Source organism: Diprion similis, chromosome 1 (genome assembly GCF_021155765.1).
Source record: "Diprion similis isolate iyDipSimi1 chromosome 1, iyDipSimi1.1, whole genome shotgun sequence".
NCBI classification, from domain to species: Eukaryota; Metazoa; Arthropoda; class Insecta; order Hymenoptera; family Diprionidae; genus Diprion; species Diprion similis.
In genome coordinates this window covers 5126247-5146558 of record NC_060105.1, presented here as the reverse complement: position 1 = coordinate 5146558, position 20312 = coordinate 5126247, and the positions used below count along the sequence as shown (strand labels likewise).

General features: G+C 35.0%; 2 protein-coding genes and 1 long non-coding RNA gene across 5 annotated transcripts in view; 2 read left to right on the top strand and 1 right to left on the bottom strand.

Annotated features, from left to right (window-relative positions):
* Nucleotides 1-12500, bottom strand: part of LOC124405877 — a 14732-nt gene extending 2232 nt beyond the window's left edge. The window contains exons 1-2 of the long non-coding RNA XR_006929145.1: nucleotides 12490-12500; nucleotides 10391-10394 (exon numbers count right to left, since the gene is read on the bottom strand). This is a non-coding gene — a long non-coding RNA (uncharacterized LOC124405877). The remainder of the gene's footprint in view (nucleotides 1-10390; nucleotides 10395-12489) is intronic.
* LOC124405689 (intraflagellar transport protein 88 homolog) overlaps nucleotides 1-16108 on the top strand; it is a 25706-nt gene extending 9598 nt beyond the window's left edge. For 2 of the 3 annotated variants that reach the window (XR_006929136.1, XM_046880978.1), the window contains one exon: nucleotides 11450-11551. Coding sequence is in view for 2 of the 3 variants with exons in the window: in XM_046880978.1 (XP_046736934.1) it covers nucleotides 11450-11541 (92 nt within the window). In the remaining variant the exon portion in view is untranslated. Of the gene's footprint in view, nucleotides 1-11449; nucleotides 11558-15959 lie in introns of those variants that run through there. The other variant, XM_046880846.1, reaches the window with a different exon arrangement.
* LOC124409083 (hexokinase type 2-like) lies at nucleotides 16074-20312 on the top strand. The gene is made up of 8 exons (XM_046886477.1): nucleotides 16074-16113; nucleotides 17175-17393; nucleotides 17478-17797; nucleotides 18791-18903; nucleotides 19370-19525; nucleotides 19740-19879; nucleotides 19988-20121; nucleotides 20205-20312. Exons 1-8 carry the CDS (start codon nucleotides 16074-16076, stop codon nucleotides 20310-20312), a joined length of 1230 nt encoding a protein of 409 aa, XP_046742433.1.

Here is a 20312-nt window from a genome sequence, read left to right as displayed (position 1 = left end):
GTTGTAAAAGCCAGATATAAGTAAGCACGGGTAATAAAGGCACGTATCTCGATTAGCGCGGAAGGAAGAGGAAAAAAGACGCGCAGTTATGATGCGTTTATAAAAGATATGGATGGATAAAGTGAAAAACGAACTGCAGCTACGAATCACAGAAAAAATCGCTTCACTGCTCCGTAAACAAAATTTATTTTGATAATATATTTGTTCACTTTATTATTAACGTCGAACAAGTACGCAAATCGCTTCTCGATACCGACACGGTGAAAAATATTGTGAAAAATTGAAAATAATCCCGTTATAGATTATTTACGTATATATTATACGTTCTACAATTTTTCAATAGTCTCTTTTGTGAAATTCCTATTTCGGAATTAAGCACACTGAATCGACGGTATCCTGAATTGAAGCTAAACGAAACATGCAGATTGCCTAATTTGTCAGTAAAATGTTTACAGACCGACAGTTTTCGAGTATACTACACGAGACAAGAGACACCGTATGTATAACCGGTCCTAATGGATATGAACATTTGCACGGACAACTATTTTCTGCGTACGCTGAAATTTTATTTTCATCGATAAAAAATGGACAAGTGAGATAAACTGGCTAGATGAAAAAACAAAGAGAAAAAAGAAAAAGCAATTCTGAATTACGAAAATTCACAAATTATAACGTCAAGTTCAATCTGCTTTTTAGAAAAAAAGTTTTCAAGAGATAAGACAACAATTTTGCAATTATACTCCCGCTTAAAAAAAACGCGCATAAATCACGGCTGATGTATATATTTCGAGGTCAAAGGGTTGTAAGTCGAGTTCGTGGCGTTGATCTGGAATTTCCGAACATTACAGACAATTACATTAATTTTATATATTTTCTCTCAATATATGATTTTATATCATATGTATTATGTTTTCCTTTATTTTGCATAAAATTTTTATGCGTTTGTACGATCGATGACACGAATTATTATTTTTTCCAACGTTTGATTGCGAACGAAGCTGCGGCATTGAAGACTTTGATCCCCGAGTGTTTTTTCTGCATTTATGTTATTGAAATTTATTGTTATTACACTTTTTCGCCTCTTTCTTCGACATTAATCTTCATTTATTTCTCATCTAATTCGTACTCGATTCATCGCTATAATATTTCCTGGAAATTAATATTACAAGATCAGAGAGGAGTGTGATAAAATGATCGAGAATCTTATCTGCGTTTGTTTCTTGTCCGCGTAACGTAAAGTGACTTTACATTTTTAACTTGATACGTATAATAATCATACAAAATACGAAAGAAACGAAATCTTGTAAAGGATAAAGATATGGTGGTTTGGATCTTGCATATAGAATACGCACGCACACACGCGCCTGCGTAAAACGGTTATCAAAAGGTTACCCGTCAATTAAAACTCTGATATTCTGATGGAAAAAACATAAATAAATAAAAAAAATTAGCCGCATATCACATGGTTTCAACGAAACACCGAGGGGGGAGAAGGGGAAGCAGAAGTTGAGTTACGTAAAAAACAAACGAAGAATGAAAAAACATTCCTCTACGTACATAATAAACTACAATCTTTCTCCCTCTTCGCGTCTGCACTCTGCACGTTGTGTGAACTTAAATCGACCAAAAAGATTATAATATCCGATGAGCATAATGAGTGATTAGTATAATGCATGTATTAGAGTATTATCGCAGCGTTACGAAAACTTGTTGTATATATATATATATATACACGATAGAAAAAAATCCCCGCCCATCAATTTATAATTCCAAATGCGCGTGCGGGAAGAATGTAAAATAGTAAGAAGAAAAGGAAAAGAAAAAGGAAACTTAGTTTTGACACATTTTCTCCAGCTATATAACGTATAATTACACAATAAGTAATTATAACAATATATATATATATATAGCGGAGGGTGGTATACGTCTGCTATATTGCTCATTACGCGTTAAATTGAACAGTAAATTATAATTAATGACGTATTTTACACATGAAATAATGTTGAAGTCGATTTACATGTATCGTATGGATATAGATCCGTTTCGAGATCTGTTCGAGAAGTTTCGTGAAAGCGAAGCTGATACGCGGGGCTTTAATGTACGGGGATTAATTCACTCATCGTCAACGATAAAACAGAAAAATCGAGGTAAAAATTGCATCGTTAGCTAACACGTCGACTGTTGCAAATATGTGCAAGAAATAAAAACATACGTACTTGATTAATTAATTCATGTGCCACGCATTATCCGTTTTACATATCGACCCTGTAAACGTACTCTGCGTGTACGCGACATGTCACACTTTTTTAAAAAAAATTTTAAATACAGCGCCTGTTTGAGTTCCATTTTCAAATTTTTACCGTTTCGTTAGAATTGATTTCGGAACACGATGATATTTTTTTCAAAATTTTAAATTGGTGATTTGATGATAGAAAATGCTAATGAAATTTATAAACAAAATTATAGTAATTTACTACCGTCAAATGCAAATTTTATCACCACAATGACTCTAGATTTTCAAAATCGACTTCCAGCATTGTTTCAGGATACGTAATTTGAATGTTCGCACAAGCGACGAAGTCGAAGACGACGAATATTACAGATGCGCGATGTGAAAAGACCGAGTTTGCTTCCATCGCACACGATTTTTTATACATAGCAAGAGTATGAATGCGTTTTTTCACGAAGCACGAAATTGAGGTTAGGGTCAGATTTGTTCGCGACAGCGCATGCGCGCAGTACGGAACAGACCACTTTCAACTACTAGGACTAAAAAGTGATCCTTTCAGCACTCCGCGCATGCGCGTTAACAGAATCGCTCGACTGCCGTGGACACTGGTATGTACTTCGTGTACGGAAAACACGCAGGTAAAAACGCGTAAAACGTGCTCGCGTTATTCAAATACATACCCAGAGGCTTGGCGCGGATAATTGTGTGTAACGTACGTATGTATGTACATGCAACATACACACACATACACACACACACACATTCATGCGTGCAGACAATGTAGATACGCAAAACGATATCGCATTGGCGGGGAATTGTCGTCGCGTATACATTAAGCGTTGAAAAGTCGTGCGAAAATTTTTGTCTACCCATCCATTTATCCATCCATCCATCATGTGGTTTTTGCACATGCATGCCAGAGAGAGAGAGAGAGAATTGAGTGTGCATAGTAGAGAGGGAGAGAAATCGGCGAGGCAGCGAGGAAGGAAACGGGATCGAGGGCGGCAGCGGAGGCGGCGGCGGCGGCGATGTGCGAATCACGTATCGCGCCGATTGCGAGAAGACGGTGGGGATCGCGGTGGATGCAGGCCATAAACCTGGAGGCTCGTCAGTTTCGCGTTCATCTCCGAGGACGGTGGTCGGTCATTTATAAGTTGATATTATTGTTACATGTATGTACAACGTACTGCGTACACACATATGCATACATATATCGTATATATTTGAACGAAACACTGCAGTAGCTTTCGAGCTGAAGAAACAATCGAAAAGAAAGAGTAAAAAATAAGAAGAAGAAACGAAGGAAAGATAATATTCACGGTATACATGTATCAGCGTAATACCTAATAGCTACAAAATTTTATATTGAAATACAAGGAGAAAATCTGCACAAAGAGAGAAGGAAGATTGTCGCAAAGAAGGGAGAAGAAGACAACACCCGTCTGTTATATATATACCTAATAAACTATATTCACGGTGAGTTTCGATTCATTCATTCATTCATTCATTCGTGTCTTGTTCTATCATCTACAAATTTACCACCCCCGTAATGTTTCATACACATATAAAGCACGTGTGCGCGTGTTTTGCGAATTTCGTGCATATATAGATTCAAATATTCATAATGTGGTATGTATATAAAACACGTACAGTTTTACCTCCACGTAAAGCGTTATTACGGGCTGACTGCCGGTGCATGCAATGCAATGCAATGCAATGCAATGCAATGCAATTCAATGCAATTCAATGCAATGGCATCCCCGATTCTATGTAGATACAGAATACACGCACGTGCGTATATGTTGTTTCGTTTAAATACTGCGTAGGTATATGTAAAATGCCGACACGTGTAAGGCAAACATTTTCACGCAGTAATATTACAATAAAGTTGGAGGATTTGGGTAAACAATCCACGTGTCCAGCCTCCGGTTTGAATTTATATGATTATTTATTTATACAATATTATGTACACGATGCAAGTATGCAAATATGTATAACGTATCGTACGGTGCATGCAGGCAAGAACCAACCTTTAATATTGATTTAAGCCGAGCGATTGCATTCTTCAACTTTTTTTCTATCTTTCCTCTCCAAAATTTAATTCTCGCGCTTTTTTGCTCAGCCTGCCCGAAACGTGTATTAATTATTAATGTACATACGTAGGTACATACATCCTTGCGCGCACCTGTATTCGCTTTTGTTATCATCTAAGTAATTCTCTTATGTACCGCAATTTGTTTTTTCTGCAGGCGTGCAACTTGAACCGATATCACACATACATATAAATATAAGTATATATATTCTCTGTATTATTTTACACGCTTATGTATACTTTTACCCTATAAATACTTATTTACTGCGTGCAGTGTGCGCAACTACTACCTACTTGCAATATTCGATAGTCAGCGGAGCGTGTGTGTGTGTAAGTGTGTAACTAATACATTTTGAATAAGATTTGCCTACGTTAACACCAAGCTTAACGCTGTGTTTTAATTAACATAACCGATCAGCCATTTCTAAACCGTACATAAGAATATGCTAATTATTATCAGCTTGAAAAAAAATATAAATTCTAAGCGTTTTTCTACGCGTATTATACCTACAAACTTTGTAATTGGCAGGGCTGGGTTTGAAATTCACTTCTAAAACGCACTTCCGTTTGTAGATCGGGTCTCGTTGATTACCATCGGAATCCGCGATTTAGTCTGCAAAATATGACCCTTGTGCCTTTTGTTTCACCTTATATATAAATTATACATATACTTCCTAATTCTCTTTTTTTTTTCTCTCTTCCATTCTCTTTATATTCTACGTGTCAAATTTTTCGCAAAGTATAATAACGTTGTATTGCTAATTAATATTTTTTGCAACTCTGTATTATAAACCTTGAGAAAAACGAAAGGTCGACGACAATTCTAACTGATAGAGAAGGGGCTCAAAAAGCATGGGGTATGTAGGTGTGCATGTGTGTGTGTGTACGTATTCATATACGCAAAGCAACGTCGCTACTGATATTGACTTTTTATGCCAAACACGCGTATGCATGCAGTGCACGATTGTACGAATCGATGATGTGCTATGTACATAATGTCTTACGTGTAAGTAAACCGACGGAATTTTCTATCGCCGTTATATAATTATTATTATATATTATACATGCATATCCGTAACGTGGTTGATGTTAAAGGTTAAAATTACTGATAAATAATTGATAAACCATTTTCTCATTCATGGAATTTCTAGAATTCGGTAAACGATGAACGCGTAATAATAATTTACTTGGTACTGATTCTCCAATATTTTGCATATTGTTAACGGAAAATATGAAGAAAATTCTGTTATCGCTTGCGATGTGCATTATTATTGTTGTTTGTTTGTTTATTTATTCATTTTTTCTTTGTTACTTAGAAATTTGACAGCGAAAAAAGGAAAAGTTAATATTCTATAAATTTAATACCAAAGACTCTTTAAGGCTCTTTGATTTGGAGAATATATTTATATGTAGATATATCTATATTATTCAATTGAAAGGTGACGACGCCACGTACTTCACGTTCCGAATTAGAACTGTCATCTTCGGTCAACTGGCTAAATTGTTCTATAATTAAAGTTTACACCTTTCAATTGATTTTAATAGAGAACCAGTCTGTCTACCACCGTACGAGCTTTGTAAGCTGCATTCTCACGTTTTTGCTATTTTCACGAAGCAACATTTATCAGACATTCCACGTTCGAAGTACCTATTCTTCGTAATTAACACGCGGAGGTCCGCGAAATTGCCAATTTCTGCAATACTACTCGCTGCATTTGTCAGTGTAATAATTATTCTGACATTTTGCGTCCCTTCAAGTCGTCTCGGTGCGACTTAAATTCACGTTAAAATTATCTATTCTTTTATTATTCTATAGACTTGTCTCTAATGTCTCTCGACAAATGAAATTCTCCCATGATTTTTTTAAAGAAAAATTCAAATTTCATTCCTTTCAACTCCTCTGTGAAAACAAATTATACCGAATAATTGTTCGACGATTTTAATTCAATCCGAAAGAAGTACGTTTTGCAAATTTCAACACTCTCGCCGTTGAAACTATATTATTTATTATTCATGTATTATATTAATCACAGTGAAAAAATTTGCACGAAAAAACATTAAAACGTTTCTGCCCGCGGATATAATTTTTCGTCGTGTGAAATACAAGGAATACATACAAGGAATATAAAAAAAAAAAAAAAAAATCCATGACGTGTAATAATTCTAGTGAATTTGCTTAAAAAAAATTATCAGATTCAAGTCGTGTTCACGCTGAACAAATATTTGTTTTAAATTCAAATACGCCTGCGTGAATTAAGAATTGGAATTAAAAAAACGAGCGTTTTAATACGTACGTCAGACAAAAAAAAAAAATTGAAAACTATTTCGCAAATCCAGTAAAATAATTCGTACGTTTGAATTTTGAAGTTCGTAAGATTAATTTAATTTAATTTAATTCTCTCTCTCTTTTTAATGACATAAAAAGTGATATATGCATGGAGTTTTATTTTTTTGCCGCACGAGTTTACGCGATTGCGATAAAATAAAGATTAATTAAAGCCACTTTTATCTTTCATAGCTGCCGAACGGATAAGTATATCTATCGTTCAGCGACGATGATCGCGTTTTTCTTCTTTCGGGGAACGAACGAACGAACGTAGTAAGTATTTAGTTGCGTAAAAGGCCAGCGGGGCCACGTGCTTCGGGGATTCAAGACTCGCAATCACAATCAAGTTGACGTCGCGGTTTATACACGGTTTGCACGACCGCAGACGACGACGACGTGGATCTGATTGGTCGAGGTGCGCACACCTCTTGACTTTCGCGCGCGATTATGCATACACGCATAATAAGGCGCAGAAGCAAAAGACGTTGCGATAATAATAAATCCGCGGTATAGAAACTACGTTAATATGAATACACACAGTATTATCTATGTATAATGCTTTTTTAATGTAACGAAATAATATACGTTATACAGAATATATCACGTATATCGACGACGTGTAACTGCAGTTACGTCTGACGATTAACGAGAGACTCACGTTTTAACGTTCAAATTATATATAATTTTAGAAACAATTGACCTGTAAGAAATAATAATTGTGTTTTTCGCGTCTCGATGAACAAATAATATACAATTATAATATATGTATATACATACCTACACACACGTACACACACACACGCGATGTTCGAAAAACATGTTATTCCAAGTTTTTTTTCACTCACATTATATTACAACGTATGTACGAAAATCTTTATATGCACACCCTTGCAGTTATTTTACTTATATATACACATTATACATATATGTATATAGATGTACGCGTTCCCTTTGACAAATCTAATCGGTATGAATGACGAATGGTGTGGATTCGGTAATTACGCGTTATATATATATTACATGCGTAGTAGTTACAAGCTATTATTTCCTGAGACGTATCACACGTATTAGGTATATACTAGTTGAAATCTTTCATACAGCGTGCACGTACTTTATAATTTTGTATAAACTGCAGCGAGTTGACCGTCGATTTGTCGTTATTTTATTCATATTTTTCTACATTTTATTATAGAAAAGCGAGGTAAATTTAAACATTTCTCTTATCTTATTTCTCGGTATCTGCACTCTCAATTACAGTTAAATATTATACATAAACAACTTGACCCTGAATCTCAAAATTTAGCACTAATGTTTATCCCCCCTCCCCCTCTCTTTCTGTACTCGTTGAACAATCCCGATTGATTCTTGCTGAACGAAGGTCGAATGTTTATTCGCAATAAGGATTCGGAAGACCGCGAGCTGTTCCTAAATTAAAACTACAACGTCTATACTATCAATCAGCGTAACTAGTCATACTGTAATCTGAAGCAATACGTGCTCTCAATATCGTCTCTTATTTTCGCTACAATCGCGCATATTTATTATACCGTTCAATCACCCCTGACTTTGCTCATTATACACGAATATTGAATTAATTGACACGTCTTTTTTTTTTTTGCCCTCACTTCTTTTTGTTTTCGCTCAACGTTCTTTTGCCAGTTAATTCACTTTCCCCTTTTCTGCTAATCTGTGTCTGTAATTGTGCTTTTATCGCACTAAGATATTACATAATTGCAAGTATAGAATTGAAATTCGATATATTCACGGTATAATAATAAATTATTATCATCCTGGATTATATGTATGTATAGGAATACACGAATGATGAAATATTCAATGGCGTTACGCAACGCGACGTACTCGTGTACGATTCTCTGTATGTATGCGTGTGTGTGTGTGTGTGTGTAAGCTCACTCGCAATCAGGATGGTGTGTAGGTATAGTAGGTATAGCGTGTAAGCAGTGTAGGTATATCGCAGCTGTAACACCGTGACTTTTATTATAGTGGAGGAACGAATATCAACCTTGCCCTTGTACAGCTCTGCCCGATGATAATTACCAGAGTCTTTCTCTCTTTCGACGATTAACGCCGCAGCCTACGTTTTATGCCTGCGTCTACTGCGCACCTTGTCATATTTATAAATATGTATGGTTTTTTTTTTATTTTTATTTTTTTCGTATACATTGGACTGTTAAAATTTCGAATTCTGGATATAAAATTCCGACGCCTTTTATCACGGTTAATATTTTCAAGAGTGCATGATCATTGTCTTGCAAAATTGCAGATTGCCTCTCATTATTATAATTACTTTATAGATATTATTATTATTATTATTATTATTATTATCGTTGTTGTTGTTGTTGTCATATGTTTCGTTCTAATGAACGTCGGGAGAAATTTGATATGCGAGTAACGATGAGACATGGCTGCTTGTGAGACGTAATTATAAAAAGAGTCGTTCAAGTTTTTCACCAATTAATGCCATGCGAGAGAAACACTGATATGTATCTATATAACATATACCAGCGTGCGTGTGCATGGAAAAAGAAGTGTTAAATTGTCATTTAAAGTGTAATAAATAAAAGCTAATTACGTCTAATTAACACTAGCTTTAAATTAGTTTTCATTATTCGCGATAATTGCAAATCGAATATATACATATATATTAACTTCGTTCCTCATTTCTACTTTATGCATACTTGTTACATACATTCTACCCAATGATTATCCCGCGAACGATAACCTCGCGTGACATTATCCACGTCATATGTATATATGTACTGTATGTACTACATATATGTAATTTTACTATCACGTGCGTAACGCGTAAAACATGCTGCGGCATGACTGTTGAGTAACGAATCTTTCATATCTTGATAACTCGATACACGAGACGTCTATGTATGTATGTGTATATATATATACATACGTATAACATAGTTATTGTATAGTTATCTCGTGGAGGCAAGACCCTTCATTTTACCCAATCACATCGTGCAACAAACGTTTTTTATTAAAAATTTACGTAAGAACAATTATTCATACTCAGAATAAATCTGCATCAAATTGTAAAACTTGATACTAATTAAATTGTACGATTATTGGTGGTAAAATAATTGGTTATGCTTAGGTGTTGAAAACATTTCTATGTTATCGTTCAAGTTTTTTTTTAGTTTTTTTTTTAGTTTTTTTTAGCATTTCTTTGTTGTTGTTGTTTTTTTAGTGTTTCTTATTTTTCCCTTGTTTTTGTTTTGTCTCCATAAAACGTATCGACGCGTATTCTTATAAAGAATGAATATACGTGCTTATAGAACGTGAGGTGAAAATATCTCCAATTCAAATTTTTTCTTTCTTTCGTTTTATCGCTGATTTGCGAAACGTGACGAAAAAAAATAGACAATTTATGCCGATTGTTTTCCGAAGTCGCTGCGAATTATTAGATAAATAATTTATATCGGATCGTAGATCAGGTCGCATCACTTATTTTGCTGCATGGATCTTTCATGGTCGTAATTCTATTGGACTAAGGAAGGATTATCGCATTTAATCTCAAAGTTTCGACCGGCAAGATCATTAAGTAATCCTTTGACAACGGTCTAACGTCATCTTTATCAACATTCCGTCGCGGTTCATCAGTTGACATTTGTCTACTTCTCGTATTTTTTATTTTACAATTTATCAACGTAATAATTTTGCTATCTTTACAATGCGAAATGCTTCAAGCTTTTATATTCCAACAAACGATTCTCACATTTTATACTAGGCACAGAATTATCGCTCCTCGCCAATTTATCACAGTTGATTAATATAGTTTTTAACCATTATTACAGGTATAATAGTCTAATTGACAAGACCGCTCTTGAAACTTGTCCGATATCTTATATGATATACATAGAATGGCTGATAATATTTCAATCGCAATTTGCTGTACGGTTTTTGTGCAAAAAAATTAAAGTTGCAAAATTTTTTTATCAATATTATATCATAGAACCGGGCCAACGTAAAAAACCCTCGACATTTCTGATTTTATTGAAAAATTTTCTGCCATATGTAATATAATAATAATATATTTGCTAGTTAATTTGCTTCGTTTGATTAGTTTAGATTTCATACTTCTGTAATCGCCACGAATGAATTCGCACGCGCTATCAGCTCGGCTTGCTTGTATCAAAGATCGGACATAATTTATTACTGTCGGTTTTCCTTATCGCAACTTTTTTTCCCCTCTCACTGGTCCATGTCGATGTCGTGTAAGTATAAGTGTGTGTAAAGCAGACGAATACTTACAATTTGCACGTCACTCTTCGTATAAATTTTGCACCGAAATTAAAACGTTGACCCTCTTAAGATCTCTTTACGGTTTTTAATCTTCAAACACGAGTCCCGAGATCAGTGCTATCGTCTCAATAATCATTTCTTGTACAACATGTGTACACAAATAATTTAATATACTTGTCGTTGTAATACATCTACATATGCAAGCATTTCATTTGTTTCTTACATTTTTTTTTTTTTTACTCGTATTTCTTTACTCTTTTTTCATTAAATCTTGGCACCGTTTCTCTCTCTCCCTCTCTGGCGTTGAAGGATAAAAAATCTTGGTTACGAAAAAAGTACTTACGGTACAAAGTTTAATCGAAAGTGGTTTCGAACATTCATCATTCGTTTCAGGACTTGCGTTTTCGTTCGAAATTTAATCTCTTCTTACCTTGTACCTTTTCTTCTTTTTTGTTTTCTTGTCTGTTTTTGTTTTTTTTTTTGTATTCCGTGTTTTAATCGGATGAATTATTTTGTATTTCAGATTTGGTCGAAGAGAGAAACCAACATGGTGGTACCGACAGAACGAGCTCTTCACGAAGCTATTCAAGTTGCACCTCTTCTTCTCACGGATGATGTCAGAAGACAAAAGGTATGTATATAATCGGTTCGAGGCTTTTGGTTAAAAAAAAAAAGATTGAAAGGCTTTTAAAAAGTAATTAGAAAAAAAAAAAAAATCAGCCCAGTTATAGTAAATATTGTTCTTGTATTATTCCATCAATTGTATAGATTATAAAATTTTACATACGGTGGCGCGAAAATTAGCAAAAATATTTTCTGTCGATCGATAGTGTGCAAAAAGAAAAAAAAAAAAAAAAAAAAAACGATAAAAGAAAAAGAAAGGAAATATCAATAATAATGATATAATAATATTGTTGATAATAATAATAATAATATTAATAATAATAATAATAATATTAATAATAATAATAATAACGTATCGCAGACTTGTGAGAATTTTTACTTTATCATTTTGATTTATTATCCTCGTTAATTCGAGTGTCGCGATACCGCAAATATTTATCGGCCATGGTGAGCTGTCCAATAGCGAACTGCCACTCGAGACAAGCCTCTGTGGTGGTCACAAATTGACGCGTCACGTTTCTCTAATTTCCTTCAGCTGAAACGAGCTCATTATTACATGTATACGTACGTATAATATGACATGTGAATATTTACGTTAATGCAAGTGTATTCAAGAAGCGATTAATAATATTTTGTAAATTGTTTTCTTTATTTTATTCTTACCGCCGAATATTTCAGGGATTTAACTATATCGTGATCGTTAAATTTATTCGCTAATTTTCGAGAGAAATTTTCTCTCCAAGAATATTAACAATTAGTCAAGTCGCACGAAGACGCGTAATTTAGGACAAAATGATATCCATTATCTTTACTACTTGTAGTCATAGATTAAAACGGTATTTCATATTTGATTAATCTTCGTGCCGTTTCAGTTATTATATCATATTATTGTGACAAAGTCTCAAATTATAAACAACAAATAAGTGATGAAAACAAAACGATGTTGACAAATTAGAAGGACCGGTGGACGATTACAGGCGAATCATGACCCGTCGCACGATCGTAAAACTGGCGTTATAGATGTAATAAAATTTATTTACGTACTACCTACATAAAGGTAGTTTCTTTTTTTTCATATGTTTTGTTACAAATTATTTATTCGGAATTGTAGCGTGAAATTTGAATCACGAAGATCGAGTTGATTGTCAAATTAGTAAGACAACACGTCACCGTGGCAATTAAACTTTACACGTTGAACAATTTTTTGGTATCTAGCATAGAAAATTACCGGCTACTTTGTATGCGTAAAATATTTCTAACACAAGTATATGCATGACGATCTATATCGTGTGTATTTATTGTGCAATCGTTTGTACGAAATACGGGTAAATTATTTTTAAACTACGCGTCAAAAAGCCTATAGTTTTGTTTATTTCTCACGTTGAATGAGTAAGCGTACAAAGTTACGCAAGTTTTCATAATCGCGACAGCAATAATTCCTTACAATCGTTGTACATAATATTCCCAATATCGTTGAGCATCGAGTAACCGTATTATTATTATTATTATTGTTATTATTGTTATTTCATCTATCGTACAAAAAAAAAATTGGGAACCAATTAATTTTTACACCATATTCTCTACAATTAGTTCGTAATAATAATTGACCGTAATGAAATAAGAAAAAAAAGAACAAAAAAATAAATAAAGGGGGTGGACAAACGTCGATTCGATCGGAGTAGAGAAAGATTCTTCTTTCGTTTTTCTTTTCCATTTCTTTATAGCTTCTTGATTGTTGTTCATTCAATTTAGGAAATAAAAATGTGACCGCGGTTACGCGATTTTAAATGATCCTGATTCAGAACAGACAGTTTTTTTCCAATCACCTAAATTCACCAGTATATGTATACATATATATTGAATATACATAGATAATATAGTTGGACGTGATACTAATCACGAATTTTTACGCGTATAAAGTAGACACGTAATATTATGTACTCGATAAATTTTAATCTGATATTTTTTTTTACACCACAAATACGTATTTATAACGTAATTAATTCTGACCCATACGAATTCGGTATATTATAACGTTACAATTGGAAAAAAAGAAAACAAAAAATAAAAATTTTGTTCCGTTCTGAAAATCTGCAACGGTGTTCGTTATCTCGGTTGAAAACTTTTTATCGTCATATATCTAGTATCTATTATCCGGATATATTGATCGTTGAGAAAATTTGCGCAGGTTACACAATATAGTACGTATATATTATACGTAAGTCCATCAAAAATGAACAAATAACAGTTCTCAGCAGTTTCCGATTAAATATTTGTATAATATACTTGTCTTATATTTGTCAATTTATATTTATCGAACCGATCGTTATCATTGTAAAACAGTTTTTATCTCGGTATATAAATCATAGAATCGGCCTCCTGGAAGTTTTTCTTACCGTTTACACATACACGTACATACATTCACAATTCGCTGCAGGAATACGAAAAGTGTATTTCAAACACGTCCACAAACGATAATGTATAGGTCAAGACTTAATTGCTCTCTATTCGTTCTTGATTTATCTGGTATTCGCCGTTTAACGTACACGAGATATACATACATATATACATATATTTAATATATATATATACAACAATATGTATGTAGATACGTACGTTTAACGAGTAGGTAATCGAGTACATCACGCTTGGAAAATTTTCTTTTTTTCTTTTCTACAAACTGGAGAAGGAGGGATCGGATCGTGTAAAGAGAATACACTTACGTGTCGTTTTCTCTCTGTGTGTGTGTGTGTGTGTGTGCGAGAGCGTGTTTAAGGATATAGCAGAAGAATCGATGAGAGTGCAGGCGCAGGCAATGCCGACCCGCCAATCTCATCAGGCATGCAAATTGTTTCACCCGCTTGTAATACCTACTTACGTCTTGTTTCGTCTCGTCTCGTCTCGTCTTGTCTCGTAAGAACAACTCGACGAAGGCATTTATATTCCTGTCTAACAATAACTTGTCTCAATATTTCTTTCGAGGACGTGCACTGCACGCAATAACTGATCCCAGCCAAGGAACTCTTTCTTCGATTGCATTATATTTTCGGAAATTATTATTACATTCGTAAACTATAACTGTGTTTTTTTTTCCAATAATGCATTAAAAATAAATAAATGAATGAATGAATTAAAAACAAAAAACACAGAGGCTGATATTACGAAAAAGAGCTTTGATATCGATTATTTATTTCTAATTATCTTAAAATGCTGAAAAAGAGAAAATTCAGTGAAGAAACAGTTTTTCAAACAAGATGAAATCTAATAATTCCGTAATAATTGTAAAAATTTGAGTAAACACTTGAGTCGAGCGTTCTGCATGTTGTGATAAATTGGCAAGAAAATTATTGATTTTTAATACTGTGCACTGTGCAGACTCCATAAAGCACTGCAGAAATTCAATAATCTTTTATAAATCGTCAAATTATACGATAATTTTCATTTTATCATCTAGATACAATTTACCGATAATATAGTGTATAATGGATCTATAGAGTCTCCTGTGTCTTTTTTTTTTATCCCTTCGTAAATGTTCAATTGAAATGAAGTTCGCAAATAAAATTCTTCTTCATCGAGATCATCAACTTTCATCCGTATGATGTATGATATACGATTCCGTTTCTTATGGCAATGACTGAACTGATTTCGCAACACTGCCAACGTATACCTATACATACAAGTATAACGTATATATGTAATGGCAAAAGATCGTTCTAGAATCGGAAGACGGTCCTCGCCTTTGCAAACTACATAACTTATGTTACTTGTAAGCTGCTGCAACGATCGTGCGCGAATTGAGTCTGGTTCAGCAAATTATACTTTTTACTACAGTAGGTATTAAACACCGAGTATAGGTTTAACCTCCGTGGCTATTTAATTTACTCCAATTACTTACTTATTCTTACATATAGTGACCAGAAGACCTTCTTACGGTACGTGAAATTTCTGATCGGTGCAATGCATGCAGGGATCGAGCTGCGACGTTATATTACGTGATTGTAACACGCGTCACGTCTGCATTTCGTGATTTTGTAATACAAGGATATTCACGTCACAATGCGACAGAATTTGTAATGCATCAGCATCTATTCTAAGCAATCGTTACTTGTTATCACTTGCTGCTAAAAACGTTTTTCGTGAAAAAAAAAGAATCTATTTACCTCTAAAAAATTTCTAAACTTTAAATTTAAACACACCCGTAGCTCTTACGTAATTCGCTTACAGACAGGAGGATAATATTTTATCCATGTATTGAGATTGATTGTTTTTTCTTATTTCTTTTCTCCCTTTCTTCTTCTCGTTTGCAATGCAAACTTTGCAGCATTTCAACGGGATTTTTGCACGCTGCAGATATTATACGTATATATACGTATACGTACAATATTCAACGAGTGAATTTGAATTTTCAGATCGAAAATCGGCTCGCCCAGATGAGATTTTCGGCGGCTACAGCGCGGAAGATTCAGGCCGTGTTTTTGTCCGAGGTTGAAAATGGAATACGTCAACGACCCTCGTCGCTGCAAATGGAGAACACATACATCCCTGAGCTGCCCGATGGCACGGGTAAGTTAAGCTGGAAAGAAAATGCGTAAAACTAATTAAGCGAAAAGTTTATCGCTCTGATAGATAAGAAAGCAAAAAAAACCGAACGGATAGATAAAAGTTTTTGCGTTAATTAATAATGTTAAAACTAATCGGCAAAAAAAAAAAAAAAAAAAAAAACTAAATAAGCGACAATTGTTACACAATCGAGCTGAAACATGAAGATAAAGAAAGAATGATTGAAAAAAAAAAAAAAAAAAAAATGGTGCTAAACTGGAAGTATTATAACGTACCAGTTAATATCGCGAAATTATGTCGTTTATTGTATATAATAATAACACGCACGCCATATTTATTACGGTTGCATAGTGTCGTAAATGTACAGATAAATCATTATAAATGAAATTAACATCGTTTTTCAATCTCGCGATTATGTATAATTTATCCCCGCGTGTATTATACCCTTGAATTAATAAATAATTAGCAATTTCGAAAAACAGCCGTTAATATGTATAACACTTCTCGGGACGTTGGCGTACTTGGAAAACTATTCGCTAGGTTCTAATATAACAAACATTGACGGGTTGTTGGAAAAAATCGATTTCAAACTTTGATAAAGCTGAGTAAACATTAATCGAACAACAAGTTCCGCCGTTACTCTCTGCAGCGCGCGGTGCGAGGCTTGATTTCAGGATTTTCAAAGGCCGCTGGCTGACAGTGCAGTCCAGTTTTTCACACGAACTTATTATGCTTTCACGTTGCTGCTGAATGGCTGTTTCTCGTATCCCTTACGATGCAGTTTTATCGTGAAAGTCTATAATCTTGATTGATGTTTAGATTGCAGATTCAAAACTGCAGTCAAATCTGTTTCTTAATTTATTTTCCTCTCTATACTTAAATTATGCACCGAAACTGAGGTATCATTAATTGATCGCTGTACTTGCGATACTATTTATCTCCGTGTATACGTATATAAGAAAAAGAAGAAATTAAAAAAAACAATCAAAAGAATAAGAAAAATTTAATTTAATTAAATTCAAGATCGTATAAGACATAATGCTTTCTTTTTTGACATTTCGCAGAGTCGGGTTTGTTCCTGGCGTTGGACCTTGGCGGTACCAATTTCCGTGTAATTCTTTTGGAACTGGAGAACGGAGTCGTGGTGAAGGAAGACGTCAAGAGGTATCACATCGGGGCTGATCTCCGAGTTGGGTGCGGAATCGCGTTGTTCGATTACCTCGCGGAGTGCGTCAGTGACTTCGTAATCGGACAGGGTGTCCAGGACATCGAACTTCCCCTGGGTGAGTAGAAGTTTCCAATTATTTTAAATCTAATTTCTGACCATCGCAGAGCAATTAATAAACGTCATTGTCGATCCACCGCAGGTTTCACATTCTCCTTTCCAATGATCCAACACTCCCTGGAAGTCGGGATTCTCGTTACGTGGACCAAGACTTTCAACTGCCAAAACGTGGTGAACAAAGACGCCGTATTACTGCTTCGCGAAGCCCTCGAGAGACGGGGAGACACGAAAGTGAACGTTGTCGCTGTGCTCAACGACACGACGGGGACTCTGATACAAGGTGCTTCGCAAGACCAAAACACGGCTATCGGCTTGATCCTGGGAACCGGAAGCAACGCCTGTTATCTCGAAAAAGCCGACAAAGTGCAGCACTGGGAGACGGAGAGACACGGCGAGAAAGAGGTGCGAATTCTTTATGAAATCGAGACGAGAAAGAGAAGCCGAAAGTCGATACAACGAGCGGAAAAACCTTCGTGCCGTTTCAATATAATCAAAAAAGAAACGAAAAAAAGAAAATTTTTAATCACTATTAAAAAACCTGCCAATTTTGTTTTGCCAGACAGATTCGCGGATTTGTGCATACATATATTTTGTTCCGATTTACTGTTTTACGCGACGATTATACCTGTACACGGCTGATAGGATGGTGCTTTTTCGCGCGCCGATGTACAAGGTACAAGCTGTGTATCATTATCGCCGATTATATCGTTCATGGTTACGTACTCGCAGAATGGAACGTACAATATGCGATATTGAACATGGTATGGATTATAAGCGTACGCAATAATAACCCCACCCTGAACCCTATCCTGTCAGTTGTGGACGTCAGGGCAGAATATAGTTATATCGCATCCGGGTCTAGATGTTGTGTAGGTAGTCGTAGGGATTCTAATATTGATGCGGAAATACCTGTAATTATCCAATTTTCATACCCCGTGAATAATAACGGCCGCTTCTCACGTATTGCAAGTAAACTCGGTTAATTTCGTTCCATTTTAACTGTATATGACAATGAATTTGAAAATAGTTTGAAAAAAAACGTAGAACAGACAGGTCTATACACCGTGTCTTTCAATTCCTTTCCAGAATTTTCACGATAAACAGTATAATTACCTGATAATGCAAGTATGCATGGGTCTGTGGGATATACGATATATCTCAGGTCTCATTTTACCTTCTAAGAAAGCGATAAACGTTTGAAAAAGAAAGAAAATATCGTAACAAACTTTTACGTTGAACAAACTGCTGGTTGTTTCGCTTGTTTTACTATTATTTATGTATTTGAAATCCCCGGATTGTTAAACAATCATTAGTTAATGAATGAACTATGTGAACAACGAATTTTCCTGTGCGCTTTGTACGTTTGTTATTTATCTGTACGTCTACTTATTTTAGGTAATAATCGACATCGAATGGGGCGCGTTTGGAGACAACGGAGTATTGGACTTTATCAAAACTGAATTTGACCGAGAAAACGACGCGAACTCGTTGCTGGTCAGTTCGTTTACGTAAGTATATCGACATTTCAATTTTAATTGTATGAATTCGTGTTTATACATAAAATTCTTCACGTACTTCTCGTTCTACAAGGTGCACAAATTTGCAATTCGCAGTTCTTACGCTTGTTCGTTTTCACGCACGAGTTGACGTTACATTTGAACCGGAAAATATTGTACGAATAAAAATATGTTGAGAATGTCACGAACGTTGCACACGGTACTGTGTAGTATGTTATAACAATTCGTTAACCTAATTCCGTCGAATCTAATTTGTTGAGTAGAGACATGGGCTTCATTTTATACATATACGGTAATTTTAAATTTTCCTAATAACAATCTTGTCCACGTTACGCTGGGTTAATATTTTCCAGGATATTACCTACTTTTATCGTTCACGTATCACAAACTTCATCTATATTTATGTATGTGCATACATTATATATTTATTCATTTTGTATTTTACTGTGTCACATAGGTTTGAGAAATATATATCTGGTAAATATTTGGGAGAATTAACCCGCATTACACTTGCTAAACTGACAAAAGAAGGACTTCTATTCGAAGGACATGCCCCCGGCGCTCTCCTCACTCCTGGGAATCTCACGACTGACCTGGTGTCTCACATCGAACAGTGAGTTTTTTCTTTAATATAATTTCCTACGTGCAGACAATGCTTATTAATGTCATTTCGAAAACACGATAGACATCAATTTGCTTGCTATAGGTATTTCGAAAAAATTAACTCTGATTTTCATCAGCTTTTTATCACATTAAAAACGGTCGTACCTAGTGAAATATATTTTTTTTTTCACCACATCTCCTATAATGGTGTTTCAAACTTGCAGAGATACTCTCGATGGAGGCAGCAACAACACAAGAGATGTTTTGGCCAGATTCGGTGTGACAGCCACTGAAGAAGACATTGCCATCGTACAATACGTTTGCGAAATTATATCGAACCGTGCTGCTCTCCTGGTTTCCATATGTAAGAACTATTTGTCGATTTTATTTGCTGAAATTTGTTGCTTTTTATAAAATCACCACGGTCCATTAGCAGCATTTTATGAACTCTTCGTTTATTATTTTCAACCAGGTCTTGCAACATTATTGGAAAAAATCGACCGTGAAGAATCAACCATCGCAGTCGACGGTTCGCTTTACAAGCATCACCCTCGTTTCGAGGGATGGATGAATCAGTACATTCACCTTCTGGCACCTGGATGCAAGGTATGCAATCCTCTCGCCACATTAACAGAAATAATCCCCTCATTCATTGGACGTATAATTAGCAATGTTTATTTGTTTTACAGTTCAAGCTCATGCATGCAGAAGATGGAAGTGGAAAAGGTGCCGCACTGGTAGCAGCGATCGCGCTAAGGCTTAAAAAAAGACTTGAATGGGAGGCAATTGGTGATTAA